Source organism: Salvelinus sp. IW2-2015, linkage group LG8 (genome assembly GCF_002910315.2).
Source record: "Salvelinus sp. IW2-2015 linkage group LG8, ASM291031v2, whole genome shotgun sequence".
NCBI classification, from domain to species: Eukaryota; Metazoa; Chordata; class Actinopteri; order Salmoniformes; family Salmonidae; genus Salvelinus; species Salvelinus sp. IW2-2015.
This window is the reverse complement of record NC_036848.1, coordinates 22,990,252-23,009,796: the sequence shown is the minus strand read 5'-3', so window position 1 is coordinate 23,009,796 and position 19,545 is coordinate 22,990,252. Positions and strand designations below refer to the sequence as shown.

General features: G+C 42.5%; 1 protein-coding gene across 1 annotated transcript in view; it reads right to left on the bottom strand.

Annotated features, from left to right (window-relative positions):
• Positions 1-19,545, bottom strand: part of zdhhc9 (zinc finger DHHC-type palmitoyltransferase 9) — a 48,569-nt gene that overhangs the window by 25,781 nt on the left and 3,243 nt on the right. The window contains exon 2 of the mRNA XM_023992767.2: positions 2,491-2,651. Coding sequence (XP_023848535.1) covers positions 2,491-2,651 — 161 coding nt within the window. The remainder of the gene's footprint in view (positions 1-2,490; positions 2,652-19,545) is intronic.

The window sequence follows — 19,545 nt, the reverse complement described above, 5'->3', positions numbered from 1 at the left end:
GACCATATTATTGCGAAGTCTGTTCGGACATATAAAGTTTGGATGTGAAAWCTATTTCTAAGATGKATACTTTCAGTTTTTCTGAACTCACTTCACTCGCGCATAAGATAGAGGCTACCACTGCTGGCACATGTGCAGATCGAATATACGACTGGAACGGTGATTAAGGTGTTTACATGTCCTAATAATTCAAAAGATTGTTCAGAAAACCAGGTGTTTTAATCAGCGTATGCTTACTTCAAATTTCAGATAAGCAGGGTAAGGTTTTTACATGACTATTTCCTTTCTCTGCCTACTGCCATAATCAGTTTAATATTATTATTAGTGTGCATGAAAACATAGCCTCATTATTTTATTGTGTCCAAATCTTTCTTACTTATAACTCCGCATTGTTGGGAAAGGGCTCGTAAGTAAGCATTTCATGGTAGAGTCTACACCTGTTGTATTCGGCGCATGTGACAAATAAGATTTGATAATTAAAGGCAAGCTGAAATGAAGTTGGTGGTTTCTTTTTCTTGTACAAACACGTTTGAACAGCTTGATGAGGATGTGATTTATTTTTGGCATTTGAGCGATTTATCTCTTGTCATTTTATGCGAAGGTGTGGTATGTGTGTGAGCTCTGTACTAGTTTACAATGACGAAGACAAGTTTGGGAGGAGCGAAAAATCTGTTATCAGGGAAAGATCGATGCACGCCAACAAAACACAATCTGTGGCTCAACATACTCCATATGCTAAACAAGGTAATGTCACACAAACTGAACGGCCTCGCTGTTCTAAGTAGTGCCATTGCGGCCATTATTAGCCCAAACATGAGAACGTTATCCCAAATTCATTAGCATGTTAGCCCAACAGTAAATAGCATGTTAGCCCAACAGTAAATAGCATGTTAGCCCAACAGTAAATAGCATGTTAGCTAAATATCCATTAGCATGTATCTCTATGGAGTCAGACTGGAAGGCCTGTGTCAGAGCCGTCACAAAGGGAGCATATTGTCCCAATAGGCAATAGCATGTTAGCCCAATAGATGTTAGCATGCATCTCAGTGTTTTCTGACTGGAACGCTCGAGTCAGAGCCGTGACAAAGGGAGTGCTGCCAGCCCAGGCACTTCCAGTGGACCACCTGCAGCAGCGGCAATCATTTACAGCCCTCTTCTGTCATCTGGAGAGGACCTCTTACTAGTCCCCCACCCACGCCTCTAGACCGTAACGAGAGAGAATGGAGACACGGAGGGCAATGTGAATCTTCACCGCCCAGACAGAGAGGCTGCACACTGAACAGCTAGAGAGGGGAGGGAGGGTTGGGCTGTGGCATGGCTATTGCAGAGCAGACAGGCTTTTTCCTCAAGAGATAGGAAAGAGAAGCTGGCTGAAATAATGGCAAAATTGTGGATAGTCCACTAGGGAGTGGTCAGGTAATCAAAACAAAAGCCATTACATGCATGTGCAGCCAGTTCATTCAGACCCACATCTGTCTAGGTTATACAAAGTAACATAGGAAGATTGTCTGCAAAACCCTCCTATTTGGTTGTGCCTTCATAATTAGTGCCTGTGCTACTGTTGTTTAGATAATGAGAACGTCACAATGTGTCGCTGTAGGTCCAAACGGATGAATTCAAACTACATCAAGGCTTGAAACAGTACACTTCAGATAGGAGAAAAAAATCTGACTAGGGGATGAGCTCAGAACAGCATGGATGAGGACCCTTTAGCGATATAAAGCATAACAAACATGAACTAAACATGTTAATTAGATAGGTATGGGCAGCATGATAGTAGCTCCACCTTGCACTCTGATTGGCTAGATGGAATTCTTTRAGAACTACAGAAGTGTCACACTAAGTTGATCCAGTTTAGGTTTCGAATATACACATTTAGGGGGGGTTGGCCTAGGGCAGGGATCATCAGCCTGACTAACCAGTGTCTGTATGTAGCCTCGCTACTGTATATAGCCTCCCTACTGTTATTTTCCAGTCTTTTTACTGTTGTTTTATTTCTTTACCTACCTATTGTTCACCTAATACCTTTTTTGCACTATTGGTTAGAGCCTGTAAGTAAGCATTTCACTGTAAGGTCTACACCTGTTGTATTCGGCGCACGTGACAAATAAACTTTGATTTGATCAACTAGATTCAGAAGAACATCATTTCGAATATTTTGTAGACTGCAATTTGATTGCAAGAAGCCCAAACAGATATAATATTTGACTAAAACATAATCATGTCAAACCTTGCTTACATTTGTATACGATCACATATATCTCTCTATTATGCGTAAGGATACTTTGGGACAGATTTCCAAAATTACAACCACTTGGAACTGATTTGCTGGTGTTTTTACAATAAATAAAATCACCCACCGGCCAAATTCAGCCACCAGTAGGGGAACCCTCGCCTAAGGGTGTTTTCTAGACAGGGCTTATGGAAGAATGATGGAGGCATGGGTGTGAATTATTATTATGATGACACAGGTATGGGTCAACTACTCACCAATTTCCATCTCAATGAAGGTGGCCTCCTCGGGGAGTGCGCGCGGCAACACCCCCGGGTCACTGAAGCTGGTCCTTAGCAGCATGGCCATGACAAAGAGGAAGAGGACAATCGCGAAGACCGGGATGGCAGGGGACAGGTGGATTGCCAGGTATGGGCATCTGCAGATGTGATAAGAGGACCATAGGTTAATAGCAATATTCAAGCAAACACACAAGTACCACACAATGTGTTCTCTTAATACTCCTTCCTGAGTGATTATAATGCGATTGACCCATAAAAACGTTAAGCTAAAGCAGGATAGTTCGTGCCATGGTGATTATTCTGTTTAGTTATGTTGATGCAAATTCTCATGAATTAAGTGGAAAATTACAATTTCTTTCATTCAATTTCATACCAAAACTAAAATATGGATTTACATGACCCAGGAGCTAATCTATTTTTCATTTTATGGCAGCACAACAATATGGCTGCGGAGATAACAACTACACCAGGGGTGGAAGAATCCCTCTGCTTATACACGAGAGGCTATTAGCGTCCCATAATTGTCAACAAAAGCGCTGCACAGTCGGCACTGAGAAACAAGCCGGTACACATTCTTGTAGAGCAGTGTTCAGAAGGTCACTGTTGCAACGTGCCGTTCGGACCGTCTGGTCTGCAACCCTTCCCCTAGGGCCACACACACACGCGCATTGCAGCTATGGCCCAAGAATCAACAACAGCCGGAGACCGTGTTTACTCTTCTGAATGCTCACACTCTCTGTAGGGGGGAGGAGAGGATGCATTAACATAAGTCCAATTGGCACGTGTAAACTGACAATAGAGTCAGGATACCATTCTGCAGCCAGGATGCCCCTCTAAAAAAATGCCTTTTTCCCGTCACGGTGGCGAAGGTGGTCTGTAAAGTGCTGCGGCAGATTGGTAAGCGCCACAGGCCACTGCATTGAGCTATTAATAGAAAAGCTGCACTTCTCTCCTCCTTCCCCGTGCGAAGAGATCCCACATCCATAATGTAAGGGTAATACATTACGATAACATTTCCCATCTTCATAATGAATTATCAGCACATTTCTAATACCTTGTGAGCTATACATGCCACATAGAATTCATTGTGAAGGGAGCATTGGAAAGGAGAGGTGGTCATACAGGGCAGAAATCCTGAGTATTGCATGTTAGACAGCACATGGGTGATGAGTCATCATGAGTGTTTTTATCAGTGCCAGTGAGCAAATGGTGTAACGCAGAGTTTCCCAAACTCGGTCCTCGGGATCCCCAAAGGGCACGTTTTGGTTTTTTGTGCCATAACACTACTTGATGATTAGTTTTTTTTTAAATCAGCTGTGTAGTCCTAGAGCAAAAACCAAAAATGTGCACACCTTGAGGTCCGGAGGACCGAGTTTGCGAAACCCTGGTGTAACAGGATATAGGTTTGATTATGCAAGAGGTATGTAAAAAGGAAATCATTTTTTCAAAACACCAGATTTCTAGTGGATCCAGATGTATAACGACTAGATCTCCCTACAAAATCCCAAAACATTATCAATCCAAGAAAATACTTTCTAGTTCAAAAACAAACTCAGTTTTTTTCAAACCCCACTCAGTCTGGTACAAATGCTGTTGTGATGTAAGCCCCGGACACCGACTGTCATTTTCAGTTCCCATTTAAAATGTTCAATTTCCTCTTTTTGTTTGGGTGCCATTTTATGCTGACTCAAACACTGGCCTACACCAGTGGAAACATACTGTAAGAGGGAGGAAGAGGTTAAAGGGAGGGGTGTAGCTACAGTGTACAAGAGTGAGCCAACAAAAAACAGGGTAACAATGTCCACCTGTTCCTTTCACATTATGCAGATTGACTTGATTGCAGGACTTATTCCTTTTAACTCTTAGTAGAGCAAAAGGCACTATGTAGATTAGACAGGTAAGTCTGCATACTGGTGCCATACTTGCAGGACAGGTCCGATAAGTTCCCCCCAGTACCTGGTTCCAGATCTGTTTTTACGGTGTGTTCAACTCCTTTGCCTTGACAACGACCATATGAGATGGCAAGACAGCACAAACAGATCTGGGATCAGGCTACCTTTTCTACACTAATGGAAAAAATTATAAAAAGGGAGAGATCCATCCAATCAATATAGATTTCCACTGGTTCAAGCCCCGAGACAGTTGCCTAGAGCTTGCTCAATTACTGCAGAGTCATCACAGACAACAGAGGACAGGAAGTGAATTAAGAGAACGGAGAGGCAGGCAGGAAAAGGAAGCTTGGTCTCAGCCCTCTCGCAGTCTGTCAATTATGTATAATTCCAGCACTGATGACTGGTTGAGCATTCTAGTCACACTGTCATCACCTGGAATTCCTGGACATTACCAGTAGCCAAAACCAGGGTGGTACCAGAGCCATACATTTGGCTTTGGGTGGTTCTTAGAGCCCGGCCGATTTAAAAATGGGTTGACCGATATCTGCCGATATTAGCCGATAATATTTGTATCAACGTTTAATCCACCGAAAAGGACCGATATAAGATGCGGAGAAAAAGTGGAGAAAAAAAGCCCGGACATAATCCCAACATAACTACACCAGTCGGAGAAGAAAGTGAACTAATTCAGTGGCTACAGCCCTACTATTGATTAAAACACCAAACACCAATACATTGAAAATGTGTCCTGTGTTGTTGTTTTCCAGCTGGCTAGCATGAGGCAGCTCAGTCTTCAGAGCCTAGGCATTTTTTTGGGCTGGAATCCGTGCGGTTTATCCTCCTTTCACTAGAGTAACAGTTCTTCAAAAATGAAAAAAAGTATTTCTGGCGATCCAATTTTTTTTGTGGTGCTTACATTAAAAATGTTCTTTCCTCACATGTCTGCTTATCTTTGTAGGGCTGTTTTAAGCACAATCCATAGTCCCCCCCCCCCCCCCATTCCAGCTAGAATAATACATCTACAGATATAATGGTTATCGGTAAATATTTCCACTCTAAAAATCGGATCCAAAAATCGCATATCGGTCGGGCTCTAGTGGTTATTTTTCCTTCTTGTGTCAATCATTAAAAAACAATGCGATAAACCAGTCAAATTTAAGCATGGCCATGTATTTTTATTACATCAACAGCGTAGTCAAATCACGTTCAGACTCAACACTCATCAGATTCTGAGTTCAGTATTATTTGCCTCTGGGAAATATGTCAAGATTATTTAATGTAATTCTTAATATATTCCCTTAATACATTATTTTGTTTGTTCTTCCTCTCCCTCACTGGGACCCAAAAATATATAAAATCCTTGATTCTTGCGATACAGGCATTTGGAACGTCGCACTAAAACATACATTTGAATTAATCAAGTCATTGAGCAACACAATTCATTTAAGATACCGGTATCTAAATCTGTAATTTCGCTGCTCTATCCCTTTAGAATTGGACCAAGAGCCCATCATGCATGCTGTAAAAGTTACCACACACTTTCCTAACACATGAGCCTGAGCTTGTAACAGCCAATTCTTGAAAGCAGAGATAACATATCACCCCTGGAAATGTTTGCAATGCAAAGGCGCCACTCTGGTACCAATTATAATAGCTAACTGATGCAGAGTGAGAAGTTCACTGCCAACTTTTAACTACTGGAGAGGAAGGAACATTTGCATGAGGGCTCTCTAATCTAGACTTTGAACCATTGAACTTCACACACACACACACAGGGGAGAGGATATGTACAGGACTCGTTAAGTAACAAGAACTGTTCCCTTCGTGTTGTGATGTCGATGAAACGGGCTCAATTATCAAAGTTTGAGACTTACAGTTGAAGTCGAAAGTTTACATACACCTTAGCCAAATACATTTAAACTCAGTTTTTCACAATTCCTGACATTTAATCCTAGTAAGAATTCCCTGTCTTAGGTCAGTTAGGATCACTACTTTATTTTAAGAATGTGAAATGTCAGAATAATAGTAGAGAGAATGATTCATTTCAGTTTTGATTTCTTTCATCACATTCACAGTGGTCAGAAGTTTACATACACTCAATTAGTGTTTGGTAGCATTGCCTTTAAATTGTTTAACTTGGGTCAAACATTTTGGGTAGCCTTCCACAAGCTTCCGACAATAAGTTGGGTGAATTGTGTCCCATTCCTCCTGACAGAGCTGGTGTAACTGAGTCAGATTTGTTCGTGAAGTGTACCAGTCCCTCCTGCAGCAAAGCACCCCCGCAACATGATGCTGCCACCCCCGTGCTTCACGGTTGGGATGGTGTTCTTCGACTTGCAAGCCTCCCCCTTTTTCCTCCAAACATAATGATGGTCATTATGGCCAAACAGTTCTATTTTTGTTTCATCAGACCAGAGGACATTTCTCCAAAAAACTACAATCTTTGTCCCCATGTGCAGTTGCAAACCGTAGTCTGGCTTTATGGCGGTTTTGGAGCAGTGGCTTCTTCCTTGCTGAGCAGCCTTTCAGGTTATGTCGATATAGGACTCGTTTTACTGTGGATATAGATACTTGTGTACCTGTTTCCTCCAGCATCTTCACAAGGTCCTTTGCTGTTGTTCTGGGATTGATTTGCACTTTTCGCACCAAAGTACGTTCATCTCTAGGAGACAGAACGCGTCTCCTTCCTGAGCAGTATGACGGCTGCGTGGTCCCATGGTGTTTATAGTTGTGTACTATTGTTTGTACAGATGAATGTGGTACCTTCAGGCTTTTGGAAATTGCTCCCAAGCATGAACCAGACTTGTGGAGGTCTACAAATGTTTTTCTGAGGTCTTGTCTGATTCATTTAGATTTTTCCATGATTTCAAGCAAAGAGGCACTGAGTTTGAAGGTAGGCCTTGAAATACATCCACAGTTACACCTCCAATTGACTCAAATGGATGTCAATTAGCCTATCAGAAGATTCTAAAGCCATGACATTACATTTTCTGGAATTTCCAAGATGTTTAAAGGCACAGTCAACTTAATGTATGTAAACTTCTGACCCACTGGAATTGTGATACAGTGAATTATAAATGAAATAATCTGTCTGTAAACAATTGTTTGATAAATTACTTGTGTCATGCACAAAGTAGATGTCCTAACCYACTTGCCAAACCATAGTTAGTTAACAAGAAATTTGTGGAGTGGTTGAAAAACGAGTTTTAATGACTCCAACCTAAGTGTATGTAAACTTCCGACTTTAACTGTATCTGCCCCACTTCCTGAACATAGATTACACCCACTCCTGGACAAAACAACTATTTATCTCCATTGAGCATGCATTTTAACCCAGGACTAGGCTAAATCTGTGTCAGGGAAACTGGCCCATCATGTACTTCGCAAGTGGAACTCTCTCTAAAGTAGAGATGTTGCAGACTTCAAATATTAGTAGTCCTCATGCTGAGCAACACCACCGTGCCTGAGCATCAGAGGGAGATGTCATGCCTAGGTACTTCCTACCCAGTCTTTTAACTTTACGTCGGCGTTAGGCGTCCGTTGGAGAGCAGACGTGAAATCACAATACCATTGAATTATGTACCATAATGCTGCGCTAGCAGATCTGCAGTGGGCCAGCTGTGAAACGTATATCTTTTGTAAGGATGTCTGCCTACAACTTTCTCCCTCTGTCCCTTTGTCTCACTCACTCTTTCTTGGGCGCTGGTGAGAAGAGAGCCCACAAATGACATTTGCTGCTTCTCTCTTTCAGATGCCCACAGGAAATAGTTCCATAATAGAGGCCCCAGTGATCTCTTTCACAGTCATCTCAACACATTCAGTAGTACACGATTTCTTATTCTGCATGTCATGTTTGTTCTAGATAGTATATTTCTATATGAACTTTCCACAATGCGTGTGCCCTGTTATCCTCCGGACATATTTGCTTGAYACTGAGACTTTCAGCTATGGCCACAAGACAAAGTGCTGGCTGCAAACACCCCTTTAAACAATAATAAATAATCCCAACCTACAGTAAAGGTGCAGTTTAGTGCTATAAAATTACATTAAAGCTGAATAATTAACTTAAAACACTACAATTGTTTAGTAAACTTAAGGACAATCTTAATTTATGTGCGGTTGGAATTGAAAACGGTCTGATCTTAGTAGTCAGAAAAAAGTTGAATCAGCAACACAAAGTTGTAACACAGTGGAGCAGAACAAAGTGTTGAATTAGTCAGATAATAACGATTTGATTACAGAAACATGAAATACCACACCAGTGACCTCTGACAGAGAGAGGAAAAAGGAACAGATTTTCCACAATACTAAAAGGGCCCAACAAGCAACTGCAATACATGGGTTGTGTCCCAAATAGCACCCTATCCCCTACACTGCACTACTTCTGACCATTTGGGATGTAATACACATTGATCTGCAAATTGGGAAGGGACTGAAACCTTAAGACCCAAAATCCTGCCAAAGTGGCTACGAGGCAGTACGCGCACCTGAGTCCAGGCCTTTAAAATTTGACATCAGACAGAAGACATCTCTTGGGAGAATAGCGGCAGCTGTCATCCATTACACAGCACTTTGATGAGGAGGAAAATATGTATTAAGTGTGCGTCCCTAGCTCGCCTGCTTCTATTGAAGTACAGATACGAACAGGATCATTTCACTGAAATTCACTCAAATTCACATAAACACAACCTTTAACAAGCAAGCTTTTAGTCAACAAAGACTCCATTTCATTGTTATTGGAAGTAGAAACAGTAGGTTTTCCCAGCTGAATAAAAATAAGCGCATTGACTGGGTTATGTTCATTAGGCACAAAAACCTTGACAAATCATTTTCATTTTCCGTTTTAGAAATGTTGTTACATTGTTGTTACTGAACACAACCGTGCTCATTGTTATGGGCGCTAGATGCAGAATGGTTTCCAAGAAGCTGAATATAAATTAGGGATTTTACTTCATGGCTCGTGTTTATTAGGCAGGAAAACAGACAAATGAATGAAAACAGAGAAACGGAGGGAAAATCCAGAAGGGTTACAATTAGGGAGAGTGTTACAATGAGAGGTTAGATTTGGTTTTAGGGCTTAAGGGAAAATCAGATTTTGAACAGGAATCCATTTTTTGGTCCCCACAAGGATGGTAAAACAATATATAGCATATATGAGCAAGCACGCGAGAAAGAGAGAGAGAGAAAGTAATGGATGCCTGGGGGGCCTGTTACTAGATCCTCTGGCCAGAGTCAGACTGCAAGGTCAGCACTTGGCAGTGCGCTTCTCTCTTGCCCTCCTTCCTCGTCACACACACACACAAATTATTATAGGGAGCGGACAAGCACCGCTCTGCTAGGCTAGGTACATACCACGGACGCCATCCACCCCCCTACACAGGACACACGCTCTCTTTCTCAGTTACATGGGCAAACACAGATGATACACTGCCCTTGTGTGCCATGCTCCTGCTTCATCACTCACGCATGCACATACACACCCTCCCCCCCTCACTCTGGAGAGCTGAGCCATGGAACATCACAGGCACAGTAAGCAGGTCCATGAGGACACGTACAGCCAGGCCTTCAGTTCAGAGAGCTAAATGACTAGCAAACTGGCATGTATTCATGGATGCCAAGGGAAGCCAGGCTTACCCAAAAAATGTACCYAAWAAATATTATTATTTTGTGTTTCATCTCTGTTTCACACATTTTCTTCAATTCGCAAGGGGCTGAATGTACACTACATGACCAAAAGTATGTGGACACCTGTTAGTCGAACATCTCATTCCAAACTGCCTTTGGAAGCAACTTCAGCACAATAACTGTTAGTCGGGAGCTTCATGAAACGGGTTTCCATGGCCGAGCAGCCGCACACAAGCCTAAGATCGCTTGGCACTGCACATGGTGTCGGCGGGAGTGGTATAAATGCTCGCCGCCATTGGACTCTGGAGCAGTGGAAACGTTCTCTGGAGGGATGAATAACGCCTCATCTGGCAGTCCGACGGACGAATCTGTGTTTGGCGGATGCCAGGAGAACGCTACCTGCCATAATGCATAGTGCCAACTGTGAAGTTTGGTTAAGGAGGAATAATGGTCTGGGGCTGTTTTTTCATGGTTCGGGCTAGGCCCCTTAGTTCCAGTGAAGGGAAATCTTAACGCTATAGCATAGAACATTCTAGACGATTCTGTGCTTCCAACTTTGTGGCAACAGTTTGGGGAAGGCCCTTTCCTGTTTCCGCATGGCAATGCCCCCGTGCACAAAGCCTGGTCCATACAGAAATATAGTCATGTAGTGCATTACAGTGTCAAGGCATATGTACTAACAGGTTATAGAGTAAACAACGCAATTATCACAACACATAGGTTGTAATATTGCTTTTTTCCCCCCTGGATTGGCTTCCCCCGGTGATTTTACTCACACATCCCTACTGCTATCAAAGCCTGAGCCTGTTCATTCGYTACCAAATGGAAGAAAACAGACAAACTGAGGAACCTAGTCCAATAAGAAACGCTAATTTCCATTTCCTGTTGCAAAATGTTTGAAAAACATGCCGTAATAAACACAACCCTGCTCTCTGCCACAGAGGTAAGCTCCCATTCAAAGCACAAACACCACTGAAGTGCATGTCTGAAATTCTATTATGACAAAATGGTGAAATGTTACTGAGCAGGGGCACCGAGGAAATAGTAAGCCCACATACAAAGACCACAACAAGACGTGAATCCTATTATATGAATCAACGCTGGAAAAAGCCTGCTTCATCCTACCAATGGTTTCTACCAATTAGGCTCATCTGTTGTGTATTTGTTGCTCATTTCCACAGCTACTCTTCAGGGGGAGCGCCTCTCTCTCTGGACTGCTGATGGTTGGAGATTAGTAATAAGAGGGCTACCCGGTTGGTTGGTTGTTGTTGTTGGACTGAGTCCAGCCCGCTCATGAGGACACTGCTTCTCTGTTCCCCTATCTATGCCCTGTTGCTTCTTTCTAATCCTACATCCACATTAAAAGAAGGGCCCTAATGCAGTGAATTGATTCCCAAGGGAAGGAAAGTGAGTGGGTGGAGAACTAAGATGGAGGTCAGAGAGTAATGCAATCATAGAATTCCACTGAAGTTGTTCGGCCTTGAGCCGRCAGAACTAGTTTGTGTTTATTAGTAACCTGACTTCCCATCCATATTGCTCCAGCCAAACTAGCGTTTTTTTCTCCACGATGAGTCTGGATTGGCTTTCCTCCCTGACATTTTCAAGAATGCAAACACATTGACTGTTCTGATTGGTCCTCGAAACAGAACTTTGATATTCTAAAATGGTTAGACTGTTTAGAGACTATCCAATCGCTGATTCATTTGTTTTGGATATTGCCCCCTCATTTTGAGGTCTGCACAAACAACTTCTAGGATGGCAGTTTCAGACAATGGCGTGATCGATAGAGCAGCAGAATTAAATTCAGGATGAGTGGTCAGGCAAGTTCATTAGGGTACACAAAGCAAAACTTTTCAAAAATGTTTTTGGGGAAAAAAAMGAGAATTTCTTAATGGACAAGTTCAGATAAGACCTCAGTTTCACACCGTTTTCTTCTGCCGTTTTCTTCTAATAAATTCATGCAGGATTAGACCTGTCTCCCCTCTGAAAGAGTATATGTATTCAGTGCAGAGAAGATGCTACACCAATGATGATTATGCTGACCAGTGTCTTATTGGTGTAAACCATGAAAGCACAGCCACCAAAAGCAGCTTCCGTGAACGCTCTCTACTCCCGTTAGACTAGTTTAGCCGACAGTAACATTCTTGCTAAATGAGGAATGTCAAACCTTTGCCAGACACCAACCAGAATCACAGAGACGCTCCCTYTTTCCAGCTGAAGAATCTGTCCCATAGATAATCCATGGCAGCCTTGTTCCATAATGTGCTGTCGCCAACTCCTCTATTGTCATGCCATACTGTACATGCACATACAGCACATGGGGCAACGCTAGATCCATGGGAATCTAAGTAGAGACATCTCTTTAGGTGAAGATGGACTTTTTTTGGCCCTGTGATCGATGCCATTTTAAAAGATTTAGACATCCATGTTAGACATTTCTTAATCTCTTAAAATATATACTATAGTGCAAGTGAAAAATCCCAGGTATCACTTCTCAGGTTCTGATAGAGGAGTGCCTGTAGCTGTTGGTTAGTGGTAGTGAGCTACTCTCTCAAACATGACTCTTGAAAAGCATCAAAACCACTGTGCCTCTTTCACCAGCAAATTTCCATTAGCCCATCAAGGGGCTAGATTAGATACGTCTCAAATTGCTCCGTAATGGAGAGTTTTGAATTACTGTTCCCCAGCTCAATATCCATGTTAATATTCAGGCGTCCCCCCATGAGGGACAATTGTAATATGAACGTAGCGTGCTAACCGCTAACAACCCTCTCGCCATTAGTCATTGTTGGGCCTGGTCCAACCTCAGGCGCTAAGCTAGTGGAATCGGTATCAGTCTCAACTCCGGCCCTGGGGCGGACAACGGTTCCCTCTGTGGGGACTCAGCTGAGAACTTGGTCTGTTCATTAGGGAAAAATCTTTTAAGACGTTTTGCAACGTAAAATAGAATATTATTGATTGGAGTCCAGAAAGTCCCTCCCAGTTTCATTCCGCTTTCTTCCATGTGGTGCCTAATTAACACAACCCAAACTCCCAGTGAGTGCACACAGAGATGGGAAGGGCTTGGCACTCACAGTAGGCCCAGAGGCTTCAGGAAGCTGCAGTCTACAGCCACTACCGTAGCTCCTCAGCAGTCCACTAGATGATTACATTATGTCTAGTAGCTTAGCAGTAATGGTCCCTGTCTAGTGGAATTACATAGTGAAACTTGAGTCCATCGGCTAGAATATCATCAAAATCAAATGTTATTTGTCCCTTGCTTCGTAAACAGGTGTAGACTAACAGTGAAATGCTTACTTACAGGCACTTCCCAACAATGCAGAGAAGAATAATAACGAGGAATAAATACACAATGAGTACCAATAAATCTCGCTGTACTTTGCTCGATCCCGGCTAGTGTCCTAGTACCTGCCACTGAAAAACATCCCCACAGCATGATGCTGCCACCACCATGCTTCACCGTAGCTCTGACACAGGTGTGCGCCTTTCCAAATCATGTCTAATCAATCGAATTTACCACAGGTGGACTCCAATCAAGTTGTAGAAACATCAATGATGCCTAATGGAAACAGGATGCAACTGAGCTCAATTTCGAGTCTCATAGCAAAGGGTTTGAATACTTATGTAAATAAGGTATCTGTTTTTGTTTGTTTTTTTAAACCTTTTTTCGCTTAGTCATTATGGGGTAAAAAAAATTATTTAAACAATTTTAGAATAATCAAATCAAATTGTATTTGTCACATGCGCCGTAATGCATTAATGCTTACTCACAAGCCCTTAACCAACAATGCAGTTCAGAAAATACCCCCCCCCCAAAAAGATAAGAGTAACAAATAATTAAGGAGCAGCAGTAAAATAACAATAGTGAGGCTACATACAGGGGGTACCAGTACAGAGTCAATGTGCGGAGGCACCGGTGTCGAGGTAATTGAGGTAATATGAACAGTTGAAGTAGGAAGTTTACATACACTTAAGTTCGAGTCATTAAAACTCGTTTTTCAACCACTCCACAAATTTCTTGTTAACAAACTATAGGTTTGGCAAGTTGGTTAGGACATCTACTGTGTGCATGACAAGTAATTTTTACAACAATTGTTTACAGAGATTATTTCACATATAATTCACTGTATCACAAGGCCTACCTTCAAACTCAGTGACTCATTGCTTGACATCATGAGAAAATCAAAAGTAATCAGCCAAGACCTTAGAAAAAAAATGTAGACATGCACAAGTCTGATTCATCCTTGGGAGCAATTTCCAAACGCCTGAAGGTACCATATTCATCTGTACAAACAATAGTACGCAAGTATAAACACAAATGGGACCACGGAGCCGTCATACCGCTCAGGAAAGAGACGCATTTTGTCTCCTAGAGATGAACGTACTTTGGTGCGAAAAGAGCAAATCAATTCCAGAACAGCCGCAAAGGACCTTGTGAAGATGCTGGAGGAAACAGGTACACAAGTATCTATATCCACAGTAAAAACTAGTCCTATATCGACATAACCTGAAAGGCTGCTCAGCAAGAAAGAAACCACTGCTCCAAAACCACCATAAAAAAGCCAGACTACAGTTTGTAACTGCACATGGGGACAAAGATTGTACTTTTTGGAGAAATGTCCTCTGATCTGATGAAACAAAAATAGAACTGTTTGGCCATAATGACCATCGTTATGTTTGGAGGAAAAAGAGGGAGGCTTACAAGCCGAAGAACACCATCCCAACCGTGAAGCACGGGGGTGGCAGCATCATGTTGTGGGGGTGCTTTGCTGCAGGAGGGACTGGTGCACTTCACAAAATAGATGGCATCATGAGGCAGGACAATTATGTGCATATATTGAAGCAACATCTCAAGACATCAGTCAGGAAGTTAAAGCTTGGTCGCAAATGGGTCTTCCAAATGGACAATGACCCCAAGCATACTTCCAAAGTTGTGGCAAAATGGCTTAAGGACAACAAAGTCATGGTATTGGAGTGGCCATCACAATGCCCTGACCTCAATACCATAGAAAATGCGTGGACAGAACTGAAAAAGCGTGTGCGAGCAAGGAGGCCTACAAATCTGACTCAGTTACACTAGCTCTGTCAGGGGTAATGGGCCAAGATTCACCGAACTTACTGTGGGAAGCTTGTGGAAGGCTACCTGAAACGCTTGACCCAAGTTAAACTATTTAAAGGCAATGCTACAAAATACTAATTGAGTGTATGTAAACTTCTGACACACTGGGAATGTGATGAAAGAAATAAAAGCTGAAATAAATCACTCTACTATTATTCTAACATTTCACATCCTTAAAAAAAAGTMGTGATCCTAACTGACCTAAGACAGTGAATTTTTASTAGGATAAAATGTCAGGATTGTGAAAAACTGAGTTTAAATGTATTTGGGTAAGGTGTTTGTAAACTTTCGACTTCATCTGTAAATGTAGGTAGAGTTTAAGTGACTATGTATAGATAAAAGAGTAGCAGCAGTGTAGAAGGGAGGGGAATGCAAATAGTCTGGGTTTGATTAGATGTTCAGGAGTCTTATGGCTTGGTGGTAGAAGCTGTTTTACAAGCGTCTTGGACCTAGACTTGCCGCTCCGGCATCGCTTGCCGTGCGGTAGCAGAGAGAAGTCTATGACTAGGTTGGCTGGAGTCTGACAATTTTTAGGGCCTTCCTCTGACACCGCCTGGTATAGTGGTCCTGGATGGCAGGAAGCTTGGCCCCGGTGATGTACTGGGCCATACGCACTACCCTCTGTAGTGCCTTGCATTCGGAGGCCGAGCAGTTGCCATACCAGGCAGTGATGCAACCCGTCAGGATGCTCTTGATTGTGCAGCTGTAGAACTTGGAGGATATGAGGACCCATGCCAAATCTTTAGGTTTTGGGAATAGGTTTTGTCGTGCCCTCTTCACGACTGTCTTGGTGTGCTTGGACCATGGTAGTTTGTTGGTCATGTGGACGCCATGGAACTTGAAACTCTCAACCTGCTCCACTACAGTCCCGTCGATGAGAAAGGGGACGTGCTCGGTCCTCCTTTTCCTGTAGTCCACAATCATCTCCTTTGTCTTGATCACGTTGAGGGAGAGGTTGTTGTCCTCCACATGGTCAGGTCTCTGACCTCCTCCCTATAGGCTGCCATCGTTGTCGGTGATCAGGCCTACCACTGTTGTCATCGGCAAACTTAATGATGGTGTTGGAGTCGTGCCTGGCTTTGCAGTCATAAGTGAACAGGGAGTACAGGAGAGGGCTGAGCACGCACACCTAAGGGGCCCCTACTATTAACACCTGGGGGTAGCCCGTCAGGAAATCCAGGATCCAGTTGCAGAGGGAGGTGTTTAGTCCCAGGGTCCTTAGCTTAGTAATGAGCTTTGAGGGCACTATGGTGTTGAACGCTGAGCTGTAGTCATGAACAGCATTCTCACACGTGTTCCTTTTGTCCAGGTGTGAATGGGCAGTGTGGAGTGCAATAGAGATTGCATCATCTGTAGATCTGTTGGGGCGGTATGCAAATTTGAGTGGGTCTAGGGTTTCTGGGATAATGGTGTTGATATGAGCCATGACCAACCTTTCAAAGCACTTCATGGCTACAGAAGTGATTGCTAGGAGTCTGTAGTCATTTAGGCAGGTTGCCTTAGTGTTCATGGGCACAGGGACTATGGTGGTCTGCTTGAAACATGTTGGTATTACAGACTCGTACAGGGAGAGGTTGAAAATGTCAGTGAAGACACTTGCCAGTTGGTCAGTGCATGCTCAGAGTACACYTCCTGGTAATCCGTCTGGCCCTGCGGCCTTGTGAATGTTGACCTATTTAAAAGTCTTACTCACATCGGCTGATGTGATCACACAGTCGTCCGGAACAGCTGATGCTCTCATGCATGTTTCAGTGTTATTTTCCTCGAAGCGAGCATAGAAGCTGGTGGGCTTGTGTCACTGGGCAGCTCTTGGCTGTGCTTCCCTTTGTAGTCTGTAATAGTTTTCAAGCCCTGCCACATCCGACGAGCGTCGGAGCCGGTGTAGTACGATTCGATCTTAGTCCTGTAWTGATGCTTTGCCTGTTTGATGGTTCGTCTGAGGGCATGGCGGGATTTCTTAAAAGCCTCCGGGTTAGAGTCCCGCTCCTTGAAAACAGCATGTCCAGAATAAGGTTGTAACTTAACAAAATGTGGGAAAAGCTCAAGGGGTCTGAATACTTTCCGAAGGCACTATACATATAGGTTAGGGCCGGGAAAATATGTGACCCGTTTGAGTAAACTAGGCATATGTCGCAGGAGAGCCGTTTGAACGTAAACTTTTTTGTTCTTATCAAAATGCATTTTTTGGCAGAAATGCCTMTTCGAATATGTGTACTTTCATGTGCTTTAATAACAAACCGCTATGCCATCTGTAAATACAAATAAAAAAAGTTACGAGCCTAGTTGGTTTAGCCACATAAAAAGCCAGCAACCTTCCCGCTAGCCATGATTGGTTGAGATAATGAGTGGGCTGGACATGCCGAGAGGAGTTCGGATTGGTCAGCCATATAGAAAGGTTTTTGTCTATTTGAGTTGGTCGGTATGTCAGGTAATCCTCTCTAACACAGCTTTTTTTTAACTGCATAAGCCTAAATGTCAAGTTAAAGTGTTCTGTTAGCTAGCTAACGTTACGTGTATGCTCTCCACTTTCTGGAGGACCGAGTTTTGAAATCAATGGAATTCTAGTATGATAGCTAAGGAGATGGAGAAACCACCTGTCTCTGGATTACATCTTCAAACTAAGGGAAACCATGGCATCTGACAGGAGACGCGTCCATCAATGATGTATATGTGTAAGATAGTCTAACTAGCTACATTTTCATATATTATACATTTATAATTTTGACAGAAAGTTTCCATTTTAAAGTAAAAGTGTACTGTTAGCTAGCTAGCTGTTTCACCAGCTAAAGTTGAGTATGATCTTATTTTTTGTATCTCAGACCCATTTGCTTGACTAGTTATAGCCCAATGTTAGCTAGCTAACATTGAACCTGGTTGGTGAGCTACCTGCAGATTCAAGCAGGGTAGTAACGTCATGGGATTACGGTTAATTGTTTACTTGACTAGCTACATGTCTTAACAAAAGACTCRCGTCTGAGTGTGCGAGAGCGCAGAATAACTGGTGAATCTACGAATGCTCAACACCCGTTGAATATGGTCGGTGTCAGTAAACGTCGACAAAAAAGCGTAATTAAATTGTTGCCAGCAGCACAGTTAGTCARCAACTCTCTGGATAACATAAAAACAGCCTAACCAGCTCTGCTAGGGTGAGTAAAATGGTCAGTGGGGTGTTCTCTCATTGTGTCCAGAAGTAGCTAGCAAACTAGCCAATGTTAGCTTGGGTGCTTGACTGCCGTTGTGAGGTCAGAACGCTCAGATCAACCCTACTTAGCGGCCAGAGCTTCCAGTGTACGCTTGCACGCTTTGAGAGCGAAACGCTCTGCATTTACGAACAGGCAATCTGACAGCACAGTTGCAGTCACCAATGCTCTGGATAACATAACAGCCTAACCAGCTCTGCTAGGGTGAGTAATGTACAGTGAGAGCTGTTCTCTCATTTGTGTCTGGAAAAAGCTAGCAAGTTTGCTTAGGTGCCCGACTGCTTTTTTAAATGTTTCTTTTTTAAATGATGAACAAAAATATAAAAACAAAAATACATAAACCTAACAGACAAGGGTTTTACATAGAGATATATTTTCAAATTGTCAAAAAGTTATGGTACGTATTGCTTTTTTGTTTTTACACGTACTGATCATTTCTAAATCATATTTAAATTCTCTCAAACAATGTAGAGGGGTTTGTTCTCCGCCCACTTTATTTTATTGATAAAGGTTCTGCCATGAAAAATAAACAATGAAAGTTAAATAAGGTCCATATAATGTGGATCAAAATAAAACATAATATCAGAGTCTTTCAAATTAACATTAATAGTCGTTTATTTTAAAATAATCTTCTAACTCACTCCAATATTCTGACATAAGAACAGTCCCAAAATAAATGGTCAAGAGTCTCGGTTACAACCTCAAAATACACATTTGTTATCAATAGCTATTTTGGATCTGTGTATAATAAAGATCTTTACAGGGGTGCTTGACTGCTGTTAGTACAGAACGCTCGGGTCAACCCTTAAATAGATGGGGCTAAAGCTTAAGAGTGAACGACGCTGAATGGATGTAGACAAAGAACTCGTCGTGGAAATGCGGTACTGAGAGAGAATTTCTTCAAACAATCATCTTTATTTAATATTGATTAATTATTGCAATAATGAAACTGTCAGCCCAAAAGTCTTGACAGCGGGACAGAGTAACTGAAAATAACTGATATTATATTATAAAAATGCTTAGTCACAATGGTTCCATCTCCCATAAGCCACCTTGGTGATCTACACAGATTGGTATTTTACCCCCTAAGTTTCCCAGATGCCAGGAAGATGAAACAATGAGGCATTGTTCTAAACTCTTCCAGGATATCTCGGGTCACACACACACACACCACACACACCACATATTGTCTATG